Source organism: Pogona vitticeps, chromosome 7 (assembly GCF_051106095.1).
Source record: "Pogona vitticeps strain Pit_001003342236 chromosome 7, PviZW2.1, whole genome shotgun sequence".
Lineage (NCBI taxonomy): Eukaryota > Metazoa > Chordata > Lepidosauria > Squamata > Agamidae > Pogona > Pogona vitticeps.
Window position 1 is genome coordinate 13,681,940 of NC_135789.1, and position 27,940 is coordinate 13,709,879.

The 27,940-nt window shown below is 47.3% G+C and overlaps 1 protein-coding gene across 2 annotated transcripts; it reads left to right on the forward strand.

Annotated features, from left to right (window-relative positions):
- Nucleotides 1-27,933, forward strand: CRLF1 (cytokine receptor like factor 1). Of its 2 annotated transcripts, XM_072977950.2 has the most exons (9): nucleotides 1-2,698; nucleotides 3,471-3,537; nucleotides 16,450-16,731; nucleotides 18,156-18,285; nucleotides 18,757-18,926; nucleotides 20,656-20,813; nucleotides 21,645-21,813; nucleotides 26,970-27,154; nucleotides 27,239-27,933. In XM_072977950.2, the coding sequence occupies exons 2-9, from the start codon at nucleotides 3,480-3,482 to the stop codon at nucleotides 27,260-27,262; spliced, it is 1,176 nt and encodes a 391-aa protein (XP_072834051.1). In that variant the 5' UTR covers nucleotides 1-2,698; nucleotides 3,471-3,479; the 3' UTR covers nucleotides 27,263-27,933. The 2 variants fall into 2 exon arrangements, with proteins under 2 accessions (XP_072834051.1, XP_072834053.1); XM_072977952.2 differs by lacking the exon at nucleotides 3,471-3,537.
- Nucleotides 27,934-27,940: the final 7 nt, after the last annotated feature.

Below are 27,940 nucleotides of genomic sequence, written 5' to 3' on the forward strand. Positions count from 1 at the left end.
AGAACCCATGCACCCTTCCCTTTTTCTTCTGGGGGAAAAGCTTGTTTTTAATAGGGACTCGAACTTGGGACTCATGCCCAAAGCCTTGCCAACATCCCCACCTCCTACTTGATGTGCATGTGTCTCTCTCCCCTACTGTAATTCTAATTCTCATGCCTCAGTCTTCATGGCAGTGATCCTAAGCCAGTTTTGCCACAAACCCGGAAACACAATAATATCCAAAACATGCAGCATGCAATCAAACAGAAGGGGAAAAAATAGAGATTTCTACGTAGTCATTGATATTCCTTCTTCGACACTGCCCTGATCCACCCCACCCTAAAAGCAGATGCCAGCTCCTACAACAGTAGGATGGCAGGTTACTACAACCCCCCCCATCCATAGGAGATCGGTTCTAACCCCCGCCTGCAGATGCTGAAAAACGCAGGCTATAGGGAAGGCTAGTTCCACAGCAGCTGCTTTGCATAGCATAGTCTCTGGCTTCCTCCAGTGGCCAGTTCTGATCATTTCGCCTTTGCAAATACATATTTCTAAGATTTTTCTTTTAATCTTTCCAAACCACAGATAACTGAATCAGTTTGATACTGAACCCCTGTGGATACGGCGGGATCCTGCCGCATTGCCCAGGCTGGCTGAACTCAAAACAATGAACAACAAAACGTAAACAAACGGCCTAAAGCATCTGGGCCTTTTCTCTCTCTCCCTATCAGCGAATGGGCTGCGCTGTGTCAGGCTGCTGGTTCTGGGCGGCTGCCCACACTAAGCCTCCCAATGTGCTGGAGCTGGATACACTGTTCACATTCTTGAAAACATGTTGATTACAACGATGTAGAGCCGAGTGAGGGTGGGATGCTCCACGTCCCCTCCTTTTTCTGTACCAGGGAAACTCTCAAAGTCAGGAGCGCCAGTGGACATTGAAACGGGAAAGCCAGCTTCTAAGGGAGATGTTGACTCCCGGCCAGTTCCCTCCACCTTACACCCCCTTCCTTCGCCTCCAGGCTGGGCCTAAGCCTCATGATCTGAGCTCATTAATTCCCAAAGTCAGTGCCAAGCCGGGCACCCAAGAGAGAACGGTTTGCATGCCATGGGAAAGACGTCCATAAAAATCTGTCCAAGATCCGAGAACCCTCAAGGGAGGCAGCTGGGGGGGGGGGGGAAGAGGTGTGAAGCCAGCGTGAGTCATGTGACATCTTCATTAACCCCCACACTGTACTTGGGGGGGGGGCAACAGAAGAATTTGCGTTGGCGTCCAAATAATAAATTCCAAAACGGAGCAGGAAGGAATCTCAAAGGTCATCTAGCCTCACCCTACAGCACTCAAGAGATCGGTGGTGACAGCATCGCTAGCAAGTGATTACTTTATCTTTGCTTTAAAAACTGGGCAGAGGGCCTGCAGAAACCAACGAAGGGTGTTCTAGCTGCACCCCTGCTTGATCTGGACCCATGCAGAACTGTTAGTTGCGCCCGAAGACGGCAAGCAAACTCCTCCAAATATTTATTTATTTATTTATTTATTTATTTATTTATTTACTTACTTACTTACTTACTTACTTACTTACTTACTTACTCTGCATGTCCATCCTAAGCTTGAAGACCACAGGTAGTTTTCGTGGCGGTGGATTTTGCCCCTGCACGAGCAGGCAGGTCTCAAAACATAACACAAAAGCGTTGCTCATGATCAACCTCAACGATTTACAGTATCAGGTTAAATCTCGGCCTCGGCGCAGCTAGAACAAATCTCTTGAAACCACCACTTTCTTTGTCTGAGTCAGGATTTGAACCTTGTTCTCCAAAGTCCTAGTCCCTCACATGACACTGGGAATGAGGACTTGGGTTACTCTAACTTAAATTCCGCGGAGTTCTGCTGGTCTGCTCTCATAGACTCGAAGACACTATTTTTCAGGGAGATGATTGTGCGGGCAAGCATCATCTGTGTAACAACAGGATACACCTGGGTCTCTGGCTGCAGAGCCAGAGGTTGGGGGTTCGACTCTCCCCACGGGGCCTCCTGGAAGAAAGAGCCAGCCTGGGTGGCCCAGGGCTGCCCCCCAGAAAAAAAGGAAGGGAAAACCACTTCTGAGTATTCTCTATCTGGAAAATACAGTACTCTTGAAAAGGGTCCCCATCAGTCAACAGTGACTTGATGACATGTTAGTATAAAATAATACAGAAGCAGATAAGTTTCAGAGTAGCAGGAAATAAACAAGTTGAATCAGCTTTTGGTTTACACAGAAAACTTATTGATGGCGCTGCTGCAGAGCCCGGTGTGACCCCAAAGCTAATGCAGCTGAGTCAACCTCACAAAAAATTCACCGTATCAAACCCATAAATGTTTTCAGACTGAGTCAGTTCAACCACTTGGTTCATCAGTAGAGGGGGGGGGGGGAAAGAGACTGCTCATTACTCATTACTCATCTCTGTCCTTTGCTTGCAAAACAGACGTGAGAATGGTGAAGAAGCTTTTGGGGGATAGTTTGAAAAAGAGGGCATCGTTCCAAGAGCCAAAGGAAGGAAGGAAAGAAAGAGCTTAAGAATGAGAAGGAAGTAAAAGGAAAAGAGAGGAAGATTTCAGAAAGGAAGGAAGGAAGGAAGTTCAAGAATGAGAAGGGAGTAAAAGGAAAAGAGAGGAAGATTTCAGAAAGTTGAAGAATGAGAAGTAACAGGAGAGAGGAAGATTTCAGAAAGAAAGAAAGAAAAGGTATTTTGAGAGAGAGAATCGGGCCCAGAGAGACGCCCCCCCCCCCCGCCAAGGAGCGGCCAAATTCTGGCGGCGGCCTGGGCTCCTCCTGAGTCAGAAGCGAGCGACCTTTTCCGCGCGGTGGTTGAGTCACCGGGAGAAGAAGGTCAGAAGAAGGAGAGAGGCGCACCGAGAGAGGGGGGGGGAGAAAGAGAAGAGGCAGATGGGGCAGGAATATGGGGCGGGGAGGACGCTTCTGGATGCTCAGCTCCCCGCCCTCTGGCCGGGTCGGCTCGGAGCGCGTCCCCAGCCCGAGGAGGGCGGCGGGCGCGTCTCTGTCCGAGTCGGAGGCGTCGGATCGCGCCCGGGCAGCGGCGGCTGGGAAAGGTCGCGTCTCCCTCCCCCCCCTCTCTTTTTCTTTCTTTTCTCCCCCTCACAACTCCACACCCCACAAGCCAAAAAGAGCCCCCCCGGGGCGGGGAGGGGAAAAGCAGATTAAGGGACTTGTCAAGTCCGGACGGCTCCGACTTGCTCCGGCGTGCCTTTTGGAGGAAAAAAATCTCTCTCTCTTGGTTTGGTTGCGCGCTGGTGGAAAGCGGGTTTGTTTGTTTTTTAAAGATTTGGGGCCAGGAGGAAAAAAAGAGAGAGAGAGGTTCTTGTGATCTCCTTCAAAGAAGAGGTGCTGTCGAAGTTACTTCGGGGTCCAAAAAAAAAAAAAAAAGGAAGCAGAAAGAAGAGGGGAAAACGTCTCCCCTAACTTTTCCACTTTTTCTTTTCTCAAACTCCCACGAAGTTTTGCAGCATGGTGGCAGTTTTCCTCTTCTGCCTCTTCTCTCTTGGCCGGGTGGATTCTCTGATGTGTGAGTAGATCTCCCTTTATTTTTGGGTCTCTGATGTCTTCCTGTAGTAATCCTGATTTGTGTCTGTGTATGTGCGCGTGTGTGTGTGGCCGGCGGTGGCAGGCAGACCGTGCGTAAAGAAGGGAAACAGGACTTATAAAGATGGAGAGAAAGGGGGGGGGGGCAGCGAGAGGGCCAGGAGATGGGACATGGCCGGTATGAGGGTTTTTGTGGGTGTTCATGGGTGCCACCCAAGAAAACCCTGTTTTATTTAGGGTTTTGGAAAAAAAAATACCACCTTCTGTCCTTTAAAAAGAAACAGCCATTCTCGGGTAGTGTAGCATTTTGGGGAGCTTTCTCCCCTTGTTTTTCATGCTTTAAAGGGCGCATAGAAAGAGGGGGAAAACGGTGGGAATTAGGGCACCTGGGATAATAAACAGCGTTGTGTTGAAATATCAAGGGGATGGACCGGAGCCGAACACATTGAAATCAGAACGCGCTTTTCCAAAACACCAGGAAAGGAGTTGTGTGGATGGAGGGAAGCCCTCACTGTTTCAAGGAAGGGAGGGAAAAGATCCTTCTTTGCCAAAACGTAATTCCTGGGGATGTTCTCTCCATCCCAGACTTCGCATTTTGTCTTTACAAGCACGCCAGGGGTTCGTGTGGTCCTTCGCCTCCAAGTCTACAAAACAAACAAACAAAATCGCCCTCTCCAAAATTTCCTCTTTTCCTAAAGGCTATTCGGGGGGGGGGGGGGAGACGCACACTGTGTATAAGGTGGGCCGGGGATGAATAAAAGCTTGTTCTGCAAGTTCAGGTAACTAGCCACTTCGGGAGAAGGAGGACCAGTTGGGGAGAAGAAGAGGACCCAAAACCCTCCATTCCCTTACACTGGAATGGGAAAGGGGTCTTTTTTAGAACAGGCTAAAATACCGGACGGTTCTTTCCTCCGCTCCATTCAAACACACCCTGACATTTTCTTCTGTCTTACTCACTCACTCACTCACTCACTCACTCACTCACACTTTCTTCCTTTCACTCTCCTTTTCTCGCTTTGGTTCGCTTTTTTTTTTCCTGGCACGCACAGACCCACTTCCCCTGCGCCATAAAAATGTGCATTTTAAACGCCAGCTCGCTTCTCGTCCAGGATTTTGGGAAGCTTCTTTTTTTATATTATTTTATTTTCTGGCTTGGGATCAAAGCTGCTTCTTCTTTTTATTTTATTTTTATTTTTTTTGCTTTGAAAACAATAACAACAACACAGCATCCTAGAGGCTGGGGGAAAAATGGGCACGGGGAGGAAACAACCCAAATTACCTGCAGGATAATTTACAGGGGAAGAAATCACAGCCTTCCACTACTTTCCTCACCTCTTTGTTTGTTTCGGGCAATTTGCTCAAGGCAGGAACACTTAAGTGGGACAATGCGCCCCCCTTAAAACAGCTCTTTCTCTCTCTGTGTGTTTATGGTATGGGGAGGTGTGGCCCTTTTCTTAACAGAGCGAAGCATTTACTGATCCTTCGGGGAGGCTGGTATGGAAATATGAAGTCAGAGAGAGACCCACACATAGTCAGCGGAGCGGCAGAAAGAGGAGAGAAAAACAGACAGACAAGAGGTTTTGCGTTATATGTCCCCAAAAGCTGCCTCACTCTTCTGTTGTTAGGCAAGGTGTGAACATGAAAACACAATATACAGTATGTTCTCCATACATACACAGAGAGGGAGACATTTTTGGGCATCAAGCAAAATTGCACCTCTTTGCGTAAGAAGCCTCCCTGCGTAGATCAGTTAAACTTTTTTGGGGGGGGGGCTGACCCTAAATCTAATCCCCTCCATGGCACTCCAAAACAATTTAAAATCCAGATTCTCCATCAACACCTCTACGTAAAAAGCTTTTGGTGGGGCCAGGAAGCCGATTTTCCCTAGCCGATTTTAAGCTGCTGCTTTTCTTGGTTTTGAAAAAAATAAATACTCTTCCCCCCCTCCTATTTTCCCCCAAACGTTATGTCTTCAGGGGGCTTTGGCAAGACCAACCCACTTGAAAATCTCCCAAAACATCTTGTTAAGTGCTTCGGTGCGGCTTCCTTAATATAAGGCAGGAGGGAGGCCACCAAAACTTGCCCCATTTATAAATGGAATAGTTAAATTTCCCTTTACTGTCCCATTAAAGAATAATATTCTTTCCTGGCCCTTTCCACCGTCTGATCTGCCCCAAGTGAGGTCCACATTAAATCCAAGGCCGTTGTGCGTCTACATTTCCTTGAAAGGAGAAGATTTCCATTACTTACCACCGGGAGGGAAAGAAATAATACCTATATTTTAAATCCCACTCCGGCAGAGAGCAAATTCAATGCCTCTTGGCACTGCCTCTCAAAGATTATGCCAGGCCCTCATTCGGGAGGAACGCAGAACCCAGAAAATCTAGTTAGTGGGATCAGCAACACCTGAAATATCCTCAAGATCATGTAGCCCAGTATCCCCAGTGGCCAAGCTGTCCAGGGGAGCGAGGGATGATGGGATCTGCACGTCGGCCATTTCATCCCACCAAGAAAAAGATCAGAGCAAAATCCCGTACATTGTCTACAAATCCCATCCAATAGTTTAACTCTCCTTTTCATTCACACGTCGGCTGATTTCTCCCCAGGCCCCTCTTTACAAGCAACATGAAATTTAAAAAAAAAGAAAGAAAAAAAAATAGGATCACAAACATTTGTCTCTGCTACAGCAATGGCTCCCAAATGCAGAACTTAGCAATAGAACACTGTCAGTGATAAGACCACAAAATCGAAGCCAACACAAACATCCCGCGGATACTGACAAACGCGGAAGCAATGAGACCTAGACACTTCTGTTTGCCAGAAACTACTTCTGGTAGATACACCCTGGAAATATGTATAAATACATTTTTCTGGGGTGTTTTTTCTTTAGGTAGCAGTTTCATACGGAAGGTAAGTAAATCAGCAAATATTAATTCTGCGGATAGGGGGGATCCGACGGTAACACCTCACTTTCTAGTGGGATGGAGGAAGGTCTGGACTGGATCCCCCACACTTTTGCAGTGCTTATAGAAGGAATTTCTGCAGGTGCAAATGCTGAAGGCCCCCTCATGCCCTCATCATCATCATCATCAATAACAACAACTATGTCGATATTTAACAACCCCTTAGATTTTGGATTGAAACTTGTATCCATTGTGTAATTCCAGTCCATTTTTTACAAAATCATTTTGATTGATGGTACTAGGGAGTTTTTGAATAATAATAGAAACGACCCAAATATTCATCAACTCCTACGTCCGGCCAACAGATACTGGGAATAGAAAAATGCTGTTCTACGGAGCCAGAAATATAGGATTTTCACTAAGATCTCTGCCCGCTAGCAGTTACCAGTCTGGGCCAATGGAGAATAGAACCCGGGCCGGCTCTACCATTAGCATTACTAACATTTGCATTCACTGAATTTGTTTTGTGTTTTTTTCACTGCTGTGCGAAACAGCTTGTGTGTTGTTTTTTTAAATTGTTCGCTTGAATGGCGAACTTGGGCAGAATTGGGTGGGTGGGTGAATATTTCATGTTCAGGAGGCGCTGTATTCCAGGTTTTGCGGCGGCCAGGAAGGATGGCAGCATGCACTTCCTTCAGGCCTTTCAGCCTCGGGAAGGGCGGGGAAATTTCCAAAAATGGGGTGGGGGAAAAATAAAAATTAAAAATTGCAAAACCAACTCAGGAGGTATCCCGCCTCCTCGGGACTCCACCCAAACAAACTCTTGTGGTTCAATTTGCTTTTAATTTGCTTTTCGTCTGCTTTTAATTATGTTTGTCAAGTTGCTCCGAAGGCCGGGTGTGTTTTGAAACAGAAAGGTAACACGGAAATGTAGCGAATCAAGCGAGAACAGGGCGAAGTTTCGCTCTGTCTCGCGAATGGTGGGAACTCTTTCCCTTCCTGTCCCCATCTACTCCTATGACGGGATAGAGAATATATTCTTCCATTTTTCATGCAGCGTCCATGTCCTTCCCATGTGATTTTTGGATACAGCATTATTTCATTTTAAATTCTGTTCAATAGGGAAAAACCCATTATGCTGGATGGCAAAAATTCAGTTGCAGGTTTAAATGGCTATTTCTTTGACTGTCTGCGTTTGACCTTTGGGTGGATCGGTCTTGCGGAGAAAGTGGCCAAGCACAGGCACACAAGGAGCATTTCTGAGCAGAGGAGCCAGGAAATTATATATATATATATTACCTCTAGACTCTTCCCACTCACCTCCCGAGTGTTGTAAACACAAAATTAGGTTTTCGTTCCTGGAGCGAATCTCTGGCCATTTGCCCCGAGACACGGAGGTGCGGGAAGGAGCAATTCCTTCTCTCCCACAGCAAAGAGGCGCAAACAGACAACCCCATGCGTGGCCGGTCTACCCCTGGAACAGGAAGTTTACGTTGCCTCTTCGGGTTGAGAAATTTGTCCAAGGAAGCAATGTTTTCCAAGCGTGCATGGTGCGTGGCTCAAGCCAAGAAAAGCTTCTGCTGGAGACGGACGATGGTGGACTGAACAGCTTGTTCTGGGACACACGGATTTACCTTGTGCTTGATGCCCAAAGTTTGGAAGAAAAGCTCAATAAGTTTTTCCCCTCCCCCCCCGAATATTGAGGACTAGTGTCTTTCGCTTGAACAGAACGGATGGATCCATTAAACAGAAGAGGCCCTGAACAGGAAAGGGTTGCAACCCTCTTGAAAGGTCGTTCACTCTTTTCCAGAGGTTAAAATGAGTCACAAATGACCTCTGAATGGCTAGAGAGCTCAATGTTTTAGGCCTCTGGCTGCGGAGCCCAAGGCTGGGAGTTTGAATCCCTCACGGGGCCTCCACAACAGGGGCTGGGCTGGATGATCTCGAGGGTCCCTTCCCGCTCTGCAATATTATGATAATTAAACGAGCTTCCGTCGGGATTCAGTTCCTGTCCCTGGTGCTCCGGAGTTTTTTTGGCAGCCGGGAAACCGAGACACCGCAGGGGATGGATCCCACCCACCCCAGCCCCTCATTTACACAGAATTTGGGAGGGGGGAAAAGGTGTGTTTTGGGGTGGGCTCCCCCCCCCCAAGTCTGGGAATTGATCTCCAAACACCTGGACTAGTTGGAAGGAATTTTTTTTAACTTCCCGAGGTCAGGAGGCCCCAATTAAATAACTTGGCAAGCGCCCTGGCTAAATCAACCTGGCGCGGAGGTTTATGACGCTGGGGGGGGGGGGAGATATCTGCTGCACAATCCAGAGCCGGGGACCGGCCAGTGGGAACAGCCTCAAACGGGTGTTTGGAAGAAAAAGAGGGTGTTGTTTTATAGATATTAAAACACTGAACACATTCACCATATATAGATACCTCGGTCCAAGAATCGGATCCTTCCCTGATGCAAGGAAACTACCAATCAAAAAGAAAAGAACTCTAGGTTTCCTTACAATGGGGGAAGAGCGGCATTTAAATCATCACCATCATCCTCTTAGAATTACAGAGTTGGAAGCGGACTCCTTGGATTGTCCAGTCCAGCACAGTGGGGGATTCAAACTCCCCACCTCTGACGCCTCAGAGGCCTAAGCCACTGAAAACTGTTTTTTTTGGGGGGGGGGAGGTTGTAGCTTTCCCTGCAAAAGATCTGTGTTCAAATCCTCATCCCTTCAAGGTAGGGCTGGAAAAAAAGACCGAGGTCTAAAAATTTTGAAGAATGACTTTTAACCAGCGTCACCAGTACAGAGCTAAAGGGAATACTGTAACTTCGTGGCTTGGTCTGAGAAAACTGTTCTTTTTTCCTAGTTAAATCAGGCTTTTAATTTAGAATCATGAGGACTAGCATCTTTGTCTTGCCCAAAACAGGCGTCTCTCAGTGGTTACTGTGAATGATCCACAATATAGTAGGACCTGCCTTATCCACAGGATCAGTATCCACTGATTCGCTTATTCATGGTCTGAAGATATTAAAAACATTAAAGGAAAAACCTCCCAATATTTATATATATTTCTAATGGTGAAGTTCCCAGAAATGGCTAAAAGAGAGCCCCAGAGACCATGTCATGTATGATGTTTGCTAGAGAAGTAAATTTCCACAGTGTCATTACTGGAACGGGCCACGAGAGGGAGTCAAAGGGCATGCTCTGTACAGCGTTCCCTATAACCCACATTTTTCAGCATCCGCGGGGGGAGGCTTGGAACCATTCCCCCGCAAATACTGGGGTTCCACTGTAGTTCTTGATCAAAATCTGCATGTAAACAGTCCTCTGTAAAACAGAACCAGAGCTCAGAAAGTTAAAATGTAATTAGTTACAGTTGTGGTGCTAGAGCCCATTAGTAGTTAGTTGTTCTCACAGTTACCCTGTTTCTGAAAAGCAACTGAACTTGTTACTTGAAGTAGGAATGCTACCATTCTTTGCCTGTGCAAACACATTCTTCTTTCATCTAGCATATTCTTGCCTCAACACCCACAACACAGCAGGAAGCAGCAAAAGCCAGCGCATGAACCATGTGATCTTCCTCCTCCATCACTGTTTTTCCTTATTTTTTAATTTGTTCTAGAGATAGCAGAAATTTTTGTAGTGACTTTCCAAAGGGAGCGATGTTGTCCCCTACTCAAGCTACTCCCATAATTTAACTTGCACTAGATATCAAGAAAAGAATTTTATTGCAAATCACTTGTTTCTACCTTGTCCTTTCACTGTAGCTTATTGGTGACTCTTGTTGGCTTTGTCCACACTGGGCATCCTTTCTTAAATCTTATTTATACCCCAAAGTTGAGAAACGTAACATTTTGAACGAAGACTCCATAAAACAACCAAAATTTCCAAGCGTCCTTAAACAACTTCAACCAACAAAAGAAACTGCTTTTAAAAATGCAAGCGACCAGTGGCTTAGCATTTGAAGCCAATTACGATCTGCATTCTACCCAGCCCTTCACCCACCCATCTCCTGCGTGTTTTCCTTTTCCTTCCAAAGACATGTTTGTTGATTCTCAAGCTGGCTGTTTTTTCCTCTCCTCCTTTACATTTCAAGGGCTCCCCGAGCGTAATAAGGTCTGAACGAATACGAGTCGTCCATTATGTTTTATGGAACTGTAAATGTCATGGGGATTAAGGGACGTTTCCATGTTAAATAAACACAGGGTTAAATATGTATTTATTATGACTAAGAAGACTGCAGTGCGCACGGCCACCCTGTCGGAGATTCATTCAATCTCCCCCTGCCACCTTTCAGGCAGCGTCCAAAAATATATGATCATATATTTCTCTCCCCGCCCCTCCCGAGAGAGAACAGAAAAAGGGACAGAAAAGCTTATAAAACCCAAATGTTACGGATTCAGTCCCTAAACGAAAAACAGCTGGAATTTTTCTTCTTATTTTCAGTGTGGTATAGTGGATCGTTTTAGACGGGGCCTTGAGGATCTGGGTTCGAGTCCCTACAGAGGCATGGAAACCACTCAGTGACCTCAGGGTATAGCTATGCATCCCTAACATGGTCTACCTCGCACGGTTGCTAAGAGGATAAGTGGAGAGAGAAAGAAGGCTGTGGATGCCTCCCTGACCTCTCAAGAGGAAATGCAATTTAACTGAATAAGACAATGAGATTCATTAAATGTGCAAATGATGGGATGATCAAAAAAAGGAAATAGTTCTAAAGTATGTAAAGCCACCATCTGTTAAACCACCAACACCCTCTGTCCATCATGAGCCCTTTCCTTCCTTCCATTATCATCTCCTTCCTTCCTCCGTCCATCATTTCCTTCCTTCCTTCCTTCCTTCCTTCCTTCCTTCCTTCCTTCCTTCCTTCCTTCCTTCCTTCCTTCCCTCCCTCCCTCCCTCCCTCCCTCCCTCCCTCAGAGGCCCAGCCCATCCATTCGCCTGCCATCACAACACCCCTCTGCCCCGTTCGCGGTTCCCATTTCCCCCCCAGCACAAGCGAGAACCTTTCCCGTCTCCGGGGCCTCCTCCGCCAGCTGTCCAAAAACACCAAATAAAAGCAGGCAATAAAAGCCAGCCGTTCAAAAGAAAACCCTAACTGTTCTTGACACCTTGAAAACGTGGCTTCACTTTCCAGTATTACTTAACACCTGATCAGTAAATGTTTGGTTTTTTCTTTTATATAGATATATATAGTGGGGGGGGGGGGAGAAAGGAAGACAGCAATAAAATCTTGCAGGTATACAGGGACAGAGTTCAGGCGTCCACATGCTTTGCTATTTCTCGCTCCTCACTTTGCAATTTTGGGGCGTGGGGAAATCACACCTTTCCCTTTTAAAACACATGTTCGGGGTCCCTAGAGAAGGGGAAGAGAGGGGGGGGGGAAACACAGGAAGCCTTCCTGGCTTAAAATGTAAGCCTCCTCCATTTTCGTTCCAAAGAGCAGAGAGCGGGCGGGCTGCCCTGATGGGCGACCTATTTTAGCTAGGGATGTTGGCTCATCTTTGGGTCTGAGTTTGAATCTCTGGGTCTGAGTTCTGAGCCGCAAGCCTCAAATTCAAGTCCCTGTTTTAAAATGACAAAAAACAAGCTTATAAGCTACCTTCTTTTGTGCTGGGGGGGTCACTTATCCATCGTCCAAAAATATTAAAAAGAAAATCCTAGAAATAGATGTAATGGTGTAATGATCGGAAGTGGCCACAGGAGGGAGACATAGACCATGCTCTGGATAGTGTCCACTCTAATCCACGGTTTTCAGCATCCGCGGGGAACCTGGAACTGAACCCCTCAGATATGGGGGAGTCTTACTGTACTCAGAAGGTGTTTGCTATTTCCTCTTTCTGGGGACAACTCAGGACTGTGCTGCTTGCTCAAGGCCACTCAAGCAGGTTCTTCTCCCGGGAAGCCCCATGGGGGGGGGGAATCAAACTTCCGGCCTAGTTCTACAGAATCCTAGAAGAACAGAATAAAATCTTAGCATGACTGAATCAAGGAAATGGAAGGGGGCGATCCAGAAGGCCATCCAGTCCATCCCCCGGCTCAAGGCGATCGAACAGGATGGTCCAATGTTCTCTTGAACTTTTAAGCTGTCCAGAACTCTTGTGGAGGCTCAGAGGGTATCAAATTTGGGGATTGCAAGAAGACGTCCGAAGAAGTCACTCCTTCAGAGGTGTTGCCGTAAATCCAGAAAAAAAAGCCCGGTCTCATGTCCTGCCTGTCATTCTGGAAGCAGATGAACCTTAAAGGCCTGTCACTCGCCTAGGGAGGGAGTCAAAAAAGGGTCAAGAAGATCAACAGCTTCCGGGTCCTGGTTTAACACCATCTGAGGTTGAAGAAAAGAACCATGGCCGGAGTTTGATCTTTGGATCTTGGCGTTGTAATGGACTGAGAAAGACAACACGCAGCAGCAGCATTTAGTTTATTCCCACCGGGGTTGACAGGGCCCATGTTTTTTCATCCAGCTACTCCGTTGGGTGAAAAAAAGACAGCAGGGTTCAGCCAAACGAGCTGGTTCCACGACCCGCGCTTCTCCCAGTCTCTGCAATTCTGAGCAGAAAAAGGTCTGTTGACCCCATTGGGAGCTGTTCATGAAATGGGCCGGTGGCGAAAGCGTCTAAATCCCCCACACCTTCTTTTTTTTCAAAATTCAGAACTTTTCATTTCCTGGCGGGGGGGGGGGGGAACAGCCATGGCGTTTGCTCTTAGAAACCCGGTCAACCCGTTTGGCCAAAATCATTGGCGGGATAAGCTCTTAACAAACGATCATAACTTTTTTTGTGTGCCATTGTGCATGAAGAAAGGTATTGTCTGCAAAACCCATGAGGTCCTGGTCACCCTTTATTTGGCCCTGGTGAGACCCTCTCCAGAGTCCTGGGTTCCAGTTCTGGACACCCCACTTTAAGAAGGCTGACCAACATTTTAATGCCAACCGATCTAATTTTTTACATTTTCACACCAACACAGAAACTGAAAATCAGTTATCCTTCAAAATTCGCCCTTCTCCAAAAACCAGCAACAGAACGCTCCGTGTTTTTTCTTTTTCAAAATGGGGAGGAAGAAACAAAACCAAATAACATGTTTTTATTCAAGGGAAAGCGTACACCACAACAAAACCCGTGGCATAGAAAAGCGATGGATTTTTTTCACATCAACTCCAAAGCAAAATATTTTGCAAAGCCCAGGAGGAATGGAGCTGACAGCTATTGGGGGGGGGGGGGGACACACCTGAAAATTCAGGCTGGAAGAAATTGGGGAGAAAAAATGAGAAACGAGGAGCAAAACGGGGGGGGGGAGCGCGAATCAGAGAGAAAGCAAAATGCAGCCATGTGAGAGAAACCAAGTTAAGGGACTTTATCCATTGACATCTGTTTCACCATTGATACTCCTAATTTTTCTGCCGATGGGCCACTTTTGATCATGTGGGGCAGTGGAACTAGCGAGATGACCCATGAAAGAGGAGCGGGGGGGGGAAGAAAAATATAACCATCCTACATCTACCCTGACAAGCCGCAGCAAAGCGGGACTCCTGCGTCGAATTAATCTTCGACCTCTCTCCTCGGATATCTCAGCCGACCCAATGAATTACCTGAATATTTGGTTGGCCTTTGGCTGAGTGAGAACAGATGTTCGGGGGGTCTCGGTCTCGTTTGCTTCCCGCTGAAGGATCAATTAGCATTGCAGCGAGCGGGGAGGGGGGGGTTGGCCCGTGGTGAAGAGGGGAACATTTGGTCTTGGAAGGAAAAAATAGTCTGGGCAGATGCATGAAGAAGAGAACCCAGAGGGGTTCCGTCAATAATAATAATAATAACAACAAAGCACAAAGCCTCAGAAAAGAGGATGCATTGACATAAAGTGTTTTTTTAAAAGGAAAACAAAGAGGTCTGCATAGGCAATATTCACAGGTCATCCTCATCCTCTTAGAACGGTGGAGCTAGAAGGGGCCCTTAAGATAATCCAGACCAGCCCCTCTCAAGGAGGCCCCGTGGGGGATTCTAACTCCCCACCTCCGGCTCCGTAAATAAGCTCTGTGCATTTAAAGAGAAGAAGCTAGTAGGGAACATTGTGTGGCCATCCATCTACGGATGACTGCTCTTTGCCGTAGACTCAGGGTGCGAGTCAAAGCCTTGCGGCTTGGCTCACACGTTGCTTCCATGTTGATACAACAGGATCCCCCCCCCGCATATCTGCAGGGGTTTGGTTCCACGGATGCTGAAAACCGCGGATTAGAGCAAACAATATTTAAATAGCACACTCTACGCATCCCGTGCATGGCCTCTGGTTCCCTCTTATGGCCAGAGGTGGAAGTGCCACCTTGGATATATATTTATTTAGCAGATGTTACAAAGCATGCAAATGAGAGTAGATAAATAGGTACCACCATGGTAGGAAGGTAAAACTGTGTTCCCTAGTCACGCTGGCCATGTGACAACGGAAACTGTCTTCGGACAAGCGCTGGCTCTATGGCTTGAAAACAGGATGAGCACCGCACCCTAGAGTCTATCTATCTATCTATCTATCTATCTATCTATCTATCTATCTATCTATCTATCTATCTATCTATCTATCTATCTATCTATCTATCTATCTATCTATCTATCTATCTATCTATCTGGATTTTTTAAATATTTTCAGACTGTGGATAAGCAAGTTTAACCCCGTTGAACTTGCCCCATAGGGGAAAATGTGACAGGTGATGCCACCCGGTGGCAATGGAGGGTAAGACGCCAGAAATCACTTTTTCAGCTGAAATTTTGGTTTAAAGCATTTAAAGCTCCCCTTGAACCCTGAAGTGGAGCTTTAAAAAACCAGGAGAGGGAAATCCAGCCATTTGAATATATACCTTTTGGGGACCAACGCCCGGAAAACTCCAGCTGGCATGCTTAGGAACCCGTTTCTACCAAAAAAAGGGGGCCTTCTTTGTCTTATGGGTTCCTGAATTTTAGTTTAGTTGGTGGGATCGCTCTGGGTTTGAGGTCTCTGACTGTGGAGCCAGAGGTTGGGGGTTCGAATCCCCCTGCGCCTCCAGCTGCGCAGGCCAAAAAATGCCCCCCCCCCCGGAAGTAGGGAAGGGGAGACCACTTCTGAAAATTTTCTACCTGGAAAATCCTGAAAAGGGTCACTAGAAGTCAGAATTGAGTTGACGGCACGGGAATTATTATTATTTAAATCTCCTTTTATGACTAAATCCCCAGGGAAGTTGTGAGAGGGATCACTTAAATTTTTTTTTAAAAGACATAGGCTGCCCTGCGGAGAGACATCCTGGATCCCTGTGTGGAACCTATGAAACATCCATCAAAATTTAAAACCACAAAACTTCCCGACATAAAACAAAATGAGAAGTAACAAGGAGCAAGAAAACGGTGACGAACAGGCATAAAAAGATGCTCCCGAACGGAGTTTCTGCTAAATGCCAACAGCCCCATTCAGCCCCACACTCCCATCCAGAGCTACAGCCCTTATAGATCTACAGATTTTAACTTTACTACAACACCCATCATCCTGGCCCTGGGCTACCTCTGGAAGTCCTGGGTCTAGTCCATAAATCTCCCAGAAACAGCACAGAAGTCACCCTTTTTATCAGACGCAGCAAAGCGTGACTTTCTGAAGCATTGGCTGTGAATGATTACTGTATTCTGGTTCCCGGACCCGAAAAAAAGAGGACCCCGATATCCACGGGGATCCTCATCCGCGGTTCCACTTTATCCACAGTCTGAAAATAGGAAAAGAAACATTTCTAGTCTGTTTTTTTCCTTTTCATATTTTGAGATCAAGGATAAAGGAAAACACGAATGGAGATCTCATGGATACAGTAACGAATTCTTGGGATATAAGAGTAGACTTCGATCCAGATGGGCGGGAAATAAATTAAATCAAAATAATAAATTGGCGCCGTGCTTTTTCCTACCTCCAAGGAGCAGGCCTCCTGCTGCGGAAGCCAAGCTTAGACAGGAGATTTGACATGGCTTCTTCTTCTTCTTCTTCTTTTGTCTCTCTGCTCCAGACCCGGCAACTTTAGCCCCGCAAGATCCGAGCCTCCTCATTGGCTCTACGCTCACGGCCAACTGTTCGGTCAGTGCCGACTCAAGGCTGAAGGCTGAGGACCTTTACTGGACCCTGAATGGCCGGCGGCTCCCAGACGAGACTTACACGGTCCTTACTCCCAAAACCTTGAGCGTGACCTTGGCGAATCTGAACGGATCCCGCCAGCAGTCGGGGGACAACCTGGTGTGCCATAGCAAGGAAAGCGGGGGGATCTTGGCAGGATCGTGCCTCTATGTAGGATGTAGGTTTCATCCTCCACCCACCCTCCCCGTGTGTGTGTGTGTCTTTGCACCATTAACATCGTAGGAAGGAAAGAGGGGGATGGGGGGGGTAAAGAGGTTGAGCCGGATGCCACCCAGGCTGTCAAAAGAATGTGTTCCAAAAAGTGGAAGGACAGAGACAGCTTTTGCAGAAAGGGGTTTCCGTAATGAGTCGAGGAGAACTCCTTAAATCCTGACATGGACTTCCGAACTAACGAACAGCAAGGGGGCGACCCTGCAAGGAAGGGTCCCACCTGAGCACGCCGGAAAGGGTAGATTGGCTGGGAGCAACTTCCCATAAAGCAACCCTTGATTCGATGTGCACCATTGATTCGATGTGCACTGGCCCAGTTCCAAAAACAATTCGCCCTGGGCACAGAACAAGCTTGGGCTGGTTCACAATGTATACTGTAGGACCCACGTATCCATAGGGGTTCGGCTCCGACCCCCTGTGGATGCTGAGAAAAGCAGATGATAGCAAACGCTCTCCCCTAGCACGGTCTCTGGCTCCCACTCGTGGCCCATTCGGGTCATGACACCATAGAAATATATTTCTCTAGCGAACGCTATACAAACATCATCTCTGGCTCCCTCTTGTGGCCCGTTTTGGTAACTTCCTCTTTAGAAATCCACTGTTCCAAGGATTTTTCTTTTCATGTTTGTCATATTTTCAGACCAGGAATAAGTGAATCAGCAGGCTACTGATTCTGTGGATAAGGGAGGTCCAGGAGAAAGGGAAAGGGAAATAACTTCTCAAGACTCTCTTAAAGAAAAACCCTAAAAAAGGTCACCACAAGTCACCATCGACTTGATGGCACACAATGATTATATATGAACTCTTGTTGCCTGCTTCTCTAAGGGCGCTCCTTCGGATCCGTTTATCTTCCTCCACCTTCCAGCTGTGGTTTTCCATCTTTGGTTCCATCTCTGCTCTTTTAGCAAATTCTTTTTTTTTTTTAATGTCCTCTGTTTTCGGGCCTCGGTGAAGAGGGAGCCTGCCGTGACGGCTTGGGGACTTCACCAAGAGAGTTAAAGCTATTTCAGCAACGTTTTCTACCATTCCGCTTGTCCGAATCAATATCTGAGAGATATTTATCTTGGGGCTATTTTTACGATCCTCTCTGGCAAGAGGGAAATTTCGGCTGGGAATGGGAACACCCCGATGATCGGAAACAACTCAAGGGCAAAGTTTAAAAATCTGTGCGATGCTAAAGGAGGGAGGCATCATCTCTCTCTCTCTCTCTCTCTCTGACACACACACACACACACACACACACACACACACACACACACACACACACACACACACACACAGAGAGAGAGAGAGAGCAAATTAACAGATCTTTCCCCCCCAAGGTTGGGTGCTCCCATTTCATTTTCCCTGTTGTGTCTTGACATCTTCTAGTGCCGCCCGAGAAGCCGACCAACATTTCATGCTGGTCTAAAAACTTGAAGGACCTCACTTGCAAATGGGCTCCCGGGACAGAAGGCGAGACGTACCTGCACACCAATTACACTCTCAAGTATAAACTCAGGTAGGATGGACTGCAGATGTCTGGATTTGTTTGTAAAAAAATTTCCTCTAGCAGTGCAGCAGAAGGGCAAGATTTCCTAAAGCAGAATAGCTTCCAAGTTTCCTCCAGAGTAGTCCACCCCCTTTGTCTCATCAACTGGCACTTGCCGTCTCAGGAACTCACTCTGAGACATTAGTCAGAGAAAAAATAAGCGGAAAGGATAAACGGTTTCATCCATTACAATCGAAGAGATCAAATGGCAAAGCAAAAATGGCTGCTTTCAACACATTCAAGAGAGGGAAAAAGACACTGAGCAGAGAGGCAGGGCTGTCTCAGAATTCCGAGGCAGGGAAGGGATGATTGGTTAGTGCTGGAGAGATTGACAGTCAGAAAGTTCCCTCCCAGCCAAGTCCATCAAAGGCAGCCTGCGATTTTGCCAAAACTCCCACCATGTAATGGAGCAAATGAAGGCAACTCAGCCTTTCTTTCCAGGTGGTATGGCCGTGACAACATTTGCCAGGAGTATCAGACCGCAGGACCCTATTCCTGTCACATCCCTAAGGACCTCGCGCTCTTCACCCCCTACGAAATCTGGGTCGAGGCCTCCAACCGGCTCGGGGTGGCCAAGTCCGACATGGTGATGCTGGACATTGTCGACGTTGGTAAGTAAGATTTTTGAGGTGGTTCTCGTCTGTTTCTACCTCTCCTCCCCAGGAGGCCGAGTTCATCCCTTAGCACCACTGCCCATGAGCAGGTACGAATTTGAAGGAATCTGTTGCAATGACAGTAGGCCCCCTGTAGTCGTGGGATTGGTACTGACGGTTTAACTTACTTGCTGTTTGAAAATATTAAAAATATTTTTAAAAAACCATAGAAATACATATTTCCACAATGTATTTACAGAACCGGCCACCAGATGAAGCCAGAGACCATGCTATGTATTCTTGTTGAAAAATAATGGGCTCTGGCTCCTTCTAGTGGCCATTTCTGGTAATCCATACTAAAAATAGTTTTTTTCTGGATTTTTCTTTTACTACATTATGTATCGTGTTTGCTATTGTCTGCAGTTTTCAGTTTCTGCAGAGGGCTTGGAACAAATCCTCCACAAATATGGGCCCCCACTCTATTCATACGTATCAAGATTCACTAAGGTACTGGACGCAATTCAAATTAAACCTGTCCGGTTTCCTTTAAATGTGTAAGCCTGTTTTTCTTTTTATAGAAAAGGACCCAGTTTAATCCTTTTGGGTTCCACAACAGAGGTGAAGGGCGCCTTCCCTCTCTGTGACCAGGAGTGACTTGGATGATCAATAAATAAAGGTGCTCTCGTACAGAAAATGCAAAAAAATATTAAAAAGTTAAACAAATTCAGGGCTTGGAAGAAAGAAGGAAGTGAGAAACCAGAACATGAAATTCAACCTATCAAGGCTTTGCCCAGTGCGTCTGGGTGTGTGTGATGTCACACCTGTGACATCACACACTAGGGACCTCATGGATGGGGTCTGCAGCGCCAGGAAATGCATCTTGAGGGGGAGAAACAGGGATGTTGGCTGCATCGCGGAGGGTGGGAAGGGAGGGGGGAGAGAGGAGATGATGGAGGAGAAAGCAGGAAATAGATCATAAGTGAGTGGAATTGCTCTCTTAATTTAATTAGGGTCTTTTTGCTTTGTTTAGTTTTCCCTTTCGGCTCCTTCCAGACATCTGCGCCTCCTTAACCCTTTTTCCCTTTCCGCCTGGCCTCTGGCCAAGGTCAGAACAGCGCACGTGCTGGCCAGCCGTAGAGGCGAGAGCAGGCAGAGGGCTGCGATGGGGGAAGAGCTGCCCCACAGAGGGATGGGATGGGATGTGACGCCCCTCCCTGGCTTGGGAAAGAAACTCATCCCCCCCCCTGCCAATAAGGCCTAGGAGATGGTTCCAATTCTTCTTGTTTTCACTCTCGTGGAGAATCTGAACCCAAGATCGCGGCTTGAGCACCGGTCATTCCCAAACAGCGACTTACAAAACAAACGTGCGGCAATGAACCGAACCAATCAACAGCAAAACCCATGATGCCCTTCCCACTGAGGAATAGAGAGGGATAGCGCGCTTGGCCGAGAAGATGGGGGGGGCTCTCTTTCCGTTCAAAGGCGGGAAGTAGCGATTGGTTAGTGTGGGAGAGATGGATAGGCCACCCAGCCCGAAAAAAGTCCCTCCTGGTCAATCCACCTGTGAGGTTGTCACGGCTCCAGCAATTTGGGGATTTGCAAAAAAATTTGGGGGGAGATCCCTTTGCCCGTGGGTCACAAGGCAAGGGCAGTTTCAGTCGTTCTCATCGCTCTGGGGGGGGGGGTTCGTATTGCTAACATGTCCATGCATCTATTCCTCTTCCACCACCATCCTCCCTTGACACAGTGACCACAGATCCCCCCTCCGATGTCCACGTTAGCCGTGTCGGGGACCTGGAGGACCAGCTGAGCGTCCGGTGGAGTGCCCCTCCCGCCCTGAAGGACTTCCTCTTCCGAGCCAAATATCAGATCCAGTACCGAGTGGAGGACAGCTTGGAGTGGAAGGTGAGCCTCCGTCTTCCTGTGCCGTCAAGCTGATTCCGAATGACAGCCTACCTTTTGTTCTTTTGCAGGGTGGGAAGGACCGTTCCCCCCCCCTCTCCTTTGGGGACCAAGCTGGCTCTCCTGAGAGCAAGAGGCTCAACTGGCAATCCCAGCTGGACCAGGAATATGAACAAGCCTGTTGGTTCCAAAAAAAAAGGAACTCTTTCCCTTTCTCGTCCTTAGAAAGGCACCAAAATATTTAGTTGGAGCTACCAGGTACCGGGTGGCGAGGTTCCCCCTCTCCCTCTAAATATTAGGTACCGTCAAGTCATTCCCAACTTATGGTGACCCCATAAGTGGATCTCTAAAATGCCCTGTCCGTCCTCCACAGCCCTGCTCAACTCAAAGATCATGGTTTCTTGTAGGCAGCCGATTGATCTCTTCCTTGGCTTTTCCTCTTTCCCTGCTGCCGTCAATTTTCCTCAGCCTGAGGTCCTTCTCCAGAGAATCCAGCCTTCTCCAGAGGTGCCCAAATCAAGACAGTCTTCCTTTCAACCTCTTTGCCTCCAGAGAGAGTTCAGGCTTGATTTGATCTAGGACCCACTTTCGGGCCATCCAGGGTGCCCCCAAGGCTTTAAAATACATCCTGTAAATACAGCGTAAACCAAATGCAATGATAAAATCTGGGGAAGAGGAGAGCCTTGAATGCTGCTTCGAGGTTGCTGGGGGGACAAAATATCTGTCGAAATATCAGCTATAAATGAATCTGTTCTCTTGTAAACGGGGAAAGGGCCCCCCCTGAACTTTAAGTCTGGCTCTGGAAGGTAGGTCACCCACTTTCCTTCCCAACAGGTGGTGGACAACGTGGGCAACCAGACCTCCTGCCGGCTTGCGGGGCTAAGGCCCGGCACGGTGTACTTCGTCCAGGTCCGGTGCAACCCATTCGGCATCTACGGCTCGAAAAAAGCCGGGATCTGGAGTGACTGGAGCAACCCCACGGCCGCCTCCACGCCTCGGAACGGTGAGTGCGCTAGGATCCTGATCCCCATCGTCCACACACACACACACACACACACACACACACCTCGGGTGGGACTGCCGCCAGGTCCTGGTCTCCCCTCTTCGTGGGAATCCAGCCGGCCCGCATCTCTGGGGACAGCCGCGGCCTCCCCTCGGTTCCAGAAAGCCAAGCAGACGCCCGGAGAATCTGAGGCTGCGCCAAAAAGCCCCCTTGGGGGAAGAAAGCCAAGCGTCTCCGGAGGGATCCTGACCTGGGAGGATGGCCGGCACCTGGATTTCTTGTTCCCGAGCCAGGCGAGAGGTTTTGTTTCCCCGCTGGGAAAGTCTGTGAGCACCTCCCGGGCTCAAAAGCCACCCCCAAAAGCTCGCCCCTCCTGAGCAGGGCTTCACACCCAGGCTTCTCCGCTTGGCTGAGACGAGACCCAACGGCAGGAATCAGAGAATCCTGGCTTGGGAAGGGGGACCCCATCAGGCCATCCAGTCCAACCCCCTGCTCAAGGCAGGGACCCAAATCCAAGTGGATTCATTGACCTGGACCATCGCCCCCAGAATCCCCAGCCAGCAGGGCCGAGTCAGAGTTTGGGGGATCCAGAGTCCAAAAGAAGCCCGTGTCTTTCTAAGTTGGAAGGCTCACCTGTTTGAACATCGGCCAGTCAATTTAGCAACAGAGGCTGAGTTAAAAGATGGAGGTGAGGGAAGAAATATCCTAAATTAGTGTTTTTTTTGTGGGGGGGAGGAAGAAAACAAAGCAGCCCAGTAATGTGCCTGAAAAAAGGGCAACCTAAATGCAGTTTATTCTTTCTTAAAAAAAACCAAAGGGGATAGCTTACAGTATTTGTTTATTCCCATCCCAAAAAACAAACCCCTATTCTCTGCATGGGCAGAGTTCAGAACACAGCCAAAGAACCTGAAAAACCCACAACAACCATTAGATCCCGGCTGTGAAAGCCTTCGTGAATACATTAAACCCCTATTCTCTCTAAATAGTCTTAGGCAGCTCACAATATATTCCAGAGTTTTGAATTTCTGGTTCTGGTTGCTCTAGCTGCACAACCGAATGGCCAGGATTCACAGAGCAGAGTAGCTTCAAATGGTCCACCCCTTTTAAGAATACAAAACACTTTTGTTACTGCCGGCTAAAGAGCCAACGGAGCAACACGAGGGCTCCCAAGCAAACCAGCTTCTCCCCTGTTGGCACCGACAGTCTCAATAATCCACTCTGAGACATTCACAGGAGAAAGAACAAAAAATCGTTTTCTTATGGTTGAACAGATCAAACAGCAAAATTGATCAACGTGGCGGCTTTCAGCCAACAAACTTCAACAAAAACCAACAGAGAGGGGGAATCAGTAGCACAGGAGAGAAAATGGGAGAGGGGAAAAAGGCAAAACAGGCATTTTGAAGTTCAGTAGGACCCCCGTATCCGTGGGATCAGTATCCACAGAGTCACTGAACCATGGTCGGAAAATACTAAAAAATGTTAAAATAAGATATATTTATTCATTTGATTTTATTTATCTGAAGTATTTTTATCCCGCTTTTTCTCATTAAAATAAAACCCGAGGAAGGTTGCATATACACAAATACTGTATCTACTTGTAGAGATGAAGTTATCAGAAGTGGCCACTAGAAGGCGCCAAAGACTTGCTAGGTATAGAGTTGGTTATTACAACAGTGTTTGCTATAATCCGCGTTTTTCAGCATCCACGGAGGGGGTGGAACTGACCCCCCCGCAGATACAAGGGTTGTGCTGGATTAGAAACTGGCCTTACCTGGTCCTATTCTTTGGCTTGACCTACACGAGGAGACAGAAGGAAGGACTTTTTCCTGTAAAGGCCTATCTGTGGAACTCACTGCCACAGGCTGTAGAATGACAGCCAAGAACAGAGACTGCTCTAGAAGAAAAAAAAAGTCATGAAGGGACAATTGTGTTTACAACTGCCATCACCAAAATAACCCCCCCCCCAAAAAAACACACAACTCCTTGTTTTGAGTTAGGTTAGACTGGGTGTTGAAGGCAGGACACCTATGTTTTTTTTTCTGAAGATCCTAGTGGGTCTGGCTGAGCTGGAAACATGGGTTTCCCCCTCTTTTTAACTAGCCAGGTTATCTCTCACATAAGATGCAAGGAAAAATGTGCCACTTAGGCTGTTCTGAAGGAGGCCTGTTTATTTGTTTATTATTTTATGTATTTAAAATATTTTTTACCCTGCTTTTCTCCTTACAAGGGACCTGGGGGGGCTGCCACCATTAAAATGTAGTCTTTAAAGCTAAGAACAGCAAGTATAAAACACTAAAAAGGAACACAGATCACTCTGAGAAATAAACAAAAGCCATACTAGCTGAACCATCCATTTAAAGACCCCGCTCAGGCCGCCAGTCACACAGGGAAAGCTTGCCAGAAGAGAATGGTCTTTGCCTGCTCGCGGATAGGGATCCCGCGGATACTAGGGTCCCACGGCACTCAAGACTTACTTATTCCCGCCAGCCCTTTCATCGGTCTGAGTGAAACTACCGCTGGGGGATATTATTTTTCTTCGAGGCATTTCAAAACAACGCTCACGTTTCAAAGCCAATTCAGAGCTTTCTTTTTAAAAAAAAAAAAAGCCTAATAACGAGGTGAAACAGAGAGAACGCCAAACGAAACTCATCCAGAGACTTAGGCAGTTGGGAGTGAAGACCGGCAGAAAAATAAGAACAAATTCTCGCGTTCTCTGACTTACCACGCAGCAGGGTTCCAGGGCATGGGCAGAGTTCAGCTGGGACAACTCATGGGGAGAGGAAGCCCGCTCTAAACCGGGGCGGCTCCACTAAATCTCCACTATCACTTTTTTTCATCATCCTTAATCTCAGAGTCCCCGCACGCGCTCTCAAATGAAATCAGGAAAAATTTTGGGCAATCTCCTTTCCTATACTTGGGAAATTTCTTTAGGTCGATTTTGGAGAGATTTCCCTCACTAGAGTAGTTGTGTTATTGTTATTATTATTTGGAGCAGCTAATTCTAATTTTCTCATCCCTATTTGAAATTCCATTTGTCTCCTTTTCTCTGGCCCTTTCTTTCTCCATTTCAAAATCTCTTTCCTTTTATCTGGCCTCAGCCTTCTCTCTCTCTCTTTCTCCTTAATCTCTAATTCCTTGAGCTGTCGTTCCTTTTTCTCTAAGCCTGAATTCCTGTTCAAACCGCCATTTTTCAAACTCTGGGGAGTTTAAGGACACCTTGTCTCTGTCTGAGGCATTTTCCTCATCCGTCTCCCCCTGTTTCCCTGGAGCTGGAGGATCTCCGTTTCCCTCCATTTCCTGAGGTAAACTTTCTGCCTCACGACTCCCTTTCTGGCTCCGTTTGGGTGGCGGGTTCAAGTTGGAGTGAATTGAGTCTCTAACGTCTGTTCTGCTTTTCAAAAGAACCCGTCTTTCTGCTCTAAATTCAGTAACAAAGTGGTGTCGCTTCCCTCACACAACCTTTTTAGTTACTGTGTATGTCTGAGCTACTCTTCCTCTCAGACCCCAAAATAATGTAATTTTTCAAGCTTTCTGCTATCCTCTGAAGATGCCGGCCACATAGACTGGCGAAACATTAGGAAGAACAACCTTCAGAACACGGCCAAAGAGCCCGAAAAACCCACAACAACCTTCTGCTTTTTAATAATTTTCTATCACCTCAGATCTGCTTTGACCCAGGCTTCCCACTTTTCTCCACCCCTGCTCCCTTATCTCTCTCAGAGCCTTGGATTTCAAGCTAGCCCACGGGGGAATCTCTCAAATCCTGAGGTAAACAAATTATTTTTTTCCCCTTCAGAGTTGGTTCCCTCTCTTTTAGTGTCTCTCTCTCCCCCCCCCCCATCAATCTCTTGATCAACCTATAATTCCTACAAAAGATGGAGGTCCAGCCAGGACTAGAACTTCTAAACAGAACCAGCTTGATGGATTACAGGTGGTTTCAGGACTAGTTCTTCAGCCCCTTCTTAAAGTTACACCAGGCTCCAGTATTTTACTTTAACCTCTCCTGTCTCAATTAATGTAGGTCACCCTTTTGACTAATCACTCCTTAAAACACACTCTTTCTGCCTCAACACCCCCCCCCCCCAAACTCCTTCTCTCTTCTCTCTCTGACTGAACTGACAAGTTTCTCTGGCTCCGCCTCACAACCGCCCTCATTGGGACAACAGGCCAATCATCTTCTCCCTGAGGCAAAGCAGGGTGATGGCTATGCTCCCATTCTCTACTCACCATGCAGCAGGGTTCCAGGGCATGGGCAGAGTTCAGCTTGGACGACCCATTGGGAGGAGAAGCCCGCTCTAAGCCAGGGCTGCTACTTAAGTGGCCTCCCTTCAGTCTCTCCTATCCCATCATCCCCATTGGGGACAGGATGGGTCTTTGGTCTTCCACAACGAGTGAATTGATAACTTCTGTGAGAGTAACTGATCAGGTAGAACGGCTGCCGCCCATTGAGTTCCCAGGCGTCTTAAGGAGACGGGCCAAACCCTGCTTAATGCTCCTTTAATCTTGCAAAGTTACTCGGATGGCATTTTTTGCACCCACAGAGACAGGCTCGGGCATTAAAAAGCCAGGTTCTCCTTGCACCCAGCTCCTTGCCGCATTTCGCAGGTGTGGGGGGAAGAAATTCCCCCTTCCTTTGCATGGTATACAAACGTTGAAAAGAATCAAACCAACGCCCCATGCAGAATGAGCACCAGAAGCAACAAGGCACCACCGCCCTTTCCAAAAACCTCACGCAGGCTGCCAGTCACACAGGGAAAGCTTGCCCAAAGAGGAAGACCTTTGGCTGCTTGCAGAAAGGCAGCAAAGAGGAGGCCTGCCTAGCCTCCAGTGGTAGGGAGTTCCAGAATCTGGAAGCATCCACAGAAAAGGCCCCGTCTTCTGTGGATAATAGTGAACAAATGCTATACATCGCATGGTCTCTCTTCCCCTCTGGTGGCCAATTCACATAACTTCATCTTTAGAAATATACAGTACTGTATATACAGTATTCTTTTACAGTATATTCTTTTAACATTTTCTGATGGCATGTATGTGAATCCGCGGATACCGATTCCTTTGAAAAGGGGGTCCTGTTGTCTTCCATGATTTTATGTCTTTTGCACAGCTCAGTTCTCCAAACACCCTGCCTCGCCTAACAAAATCCTTTCCCTCCTCAGGACGGATGCCGGGGGTGTGCGAGCCTAAGAGCGGGGAACACAACAACACCATGCGCCGGGAACTCAAGCAGTTCTTCGGGTGGATGCGGAAACACGGCTGTTCTTACGGCTGCGCCAACCTGAGCATCAAAATGTACGACCAGTGGAGGGTCTCCCTGCAGAAGTCCCACAAAACACGGAACCAGGTAAATCGCGAGTGCTAGGCCTAGCAGGCCAGGCGAGTCTAAGTCGGTCGATCTGCCAATTGACTCCAGGCTCTTTTTCCGCAGGTCCTCTCTGGCGATAAATCTTAAGTGGGATCGGAAGGGGTGCCAAATGGAGCGTCCTTGAAGGCCCGCTGGGGAGGGTGCCGTGGGGCCGAAGAAGCATACAACACCGTCGGAAGATGGTCCACGAACACGGGTTGCATTGCAAACGGGCAATGCAGCAGGAAAAATATATATATATCAGATTTTAGCTCTTCTTTACGAGCCGCAAAAGGAGACCAACCATAAACAGGAATCCCCACCTTTGATTTTGCCATCTTTATATTATTGCTGCCGTACACAATCCTGGAATATATTTATGTATCTTGCATACATGGCTATACATACTTACTTTCGCTCCATAAGACGCACCTTTCCATAAGATGCACCAATTTTTTAGGAGAAGAAAACAGGAAAATATAATCTGTTTTCTTCGCTCCATAAGACGCACAGACTTTCCACCCCCCTGTTTTGTGGGGGAAAAGTGCATCTTATGGTGCGAAAAATACGGTATATGTATACATTATGTATATAGCATAACTTACCATGTCAAAACCCGGGTCACTGTCCCGCTACAAACCAGACCCCGAATAGAAATGTGAATTAAGGTTTATATTCAAACTCTGAAATTTTGGGAGAAGGAAAAGCCCACATTTGGTCCCAGAATTTGTATCTTTTTCGTAAAATAAATTAAAAATTAAAAATTGCATTTAAAAATCTTTCCTG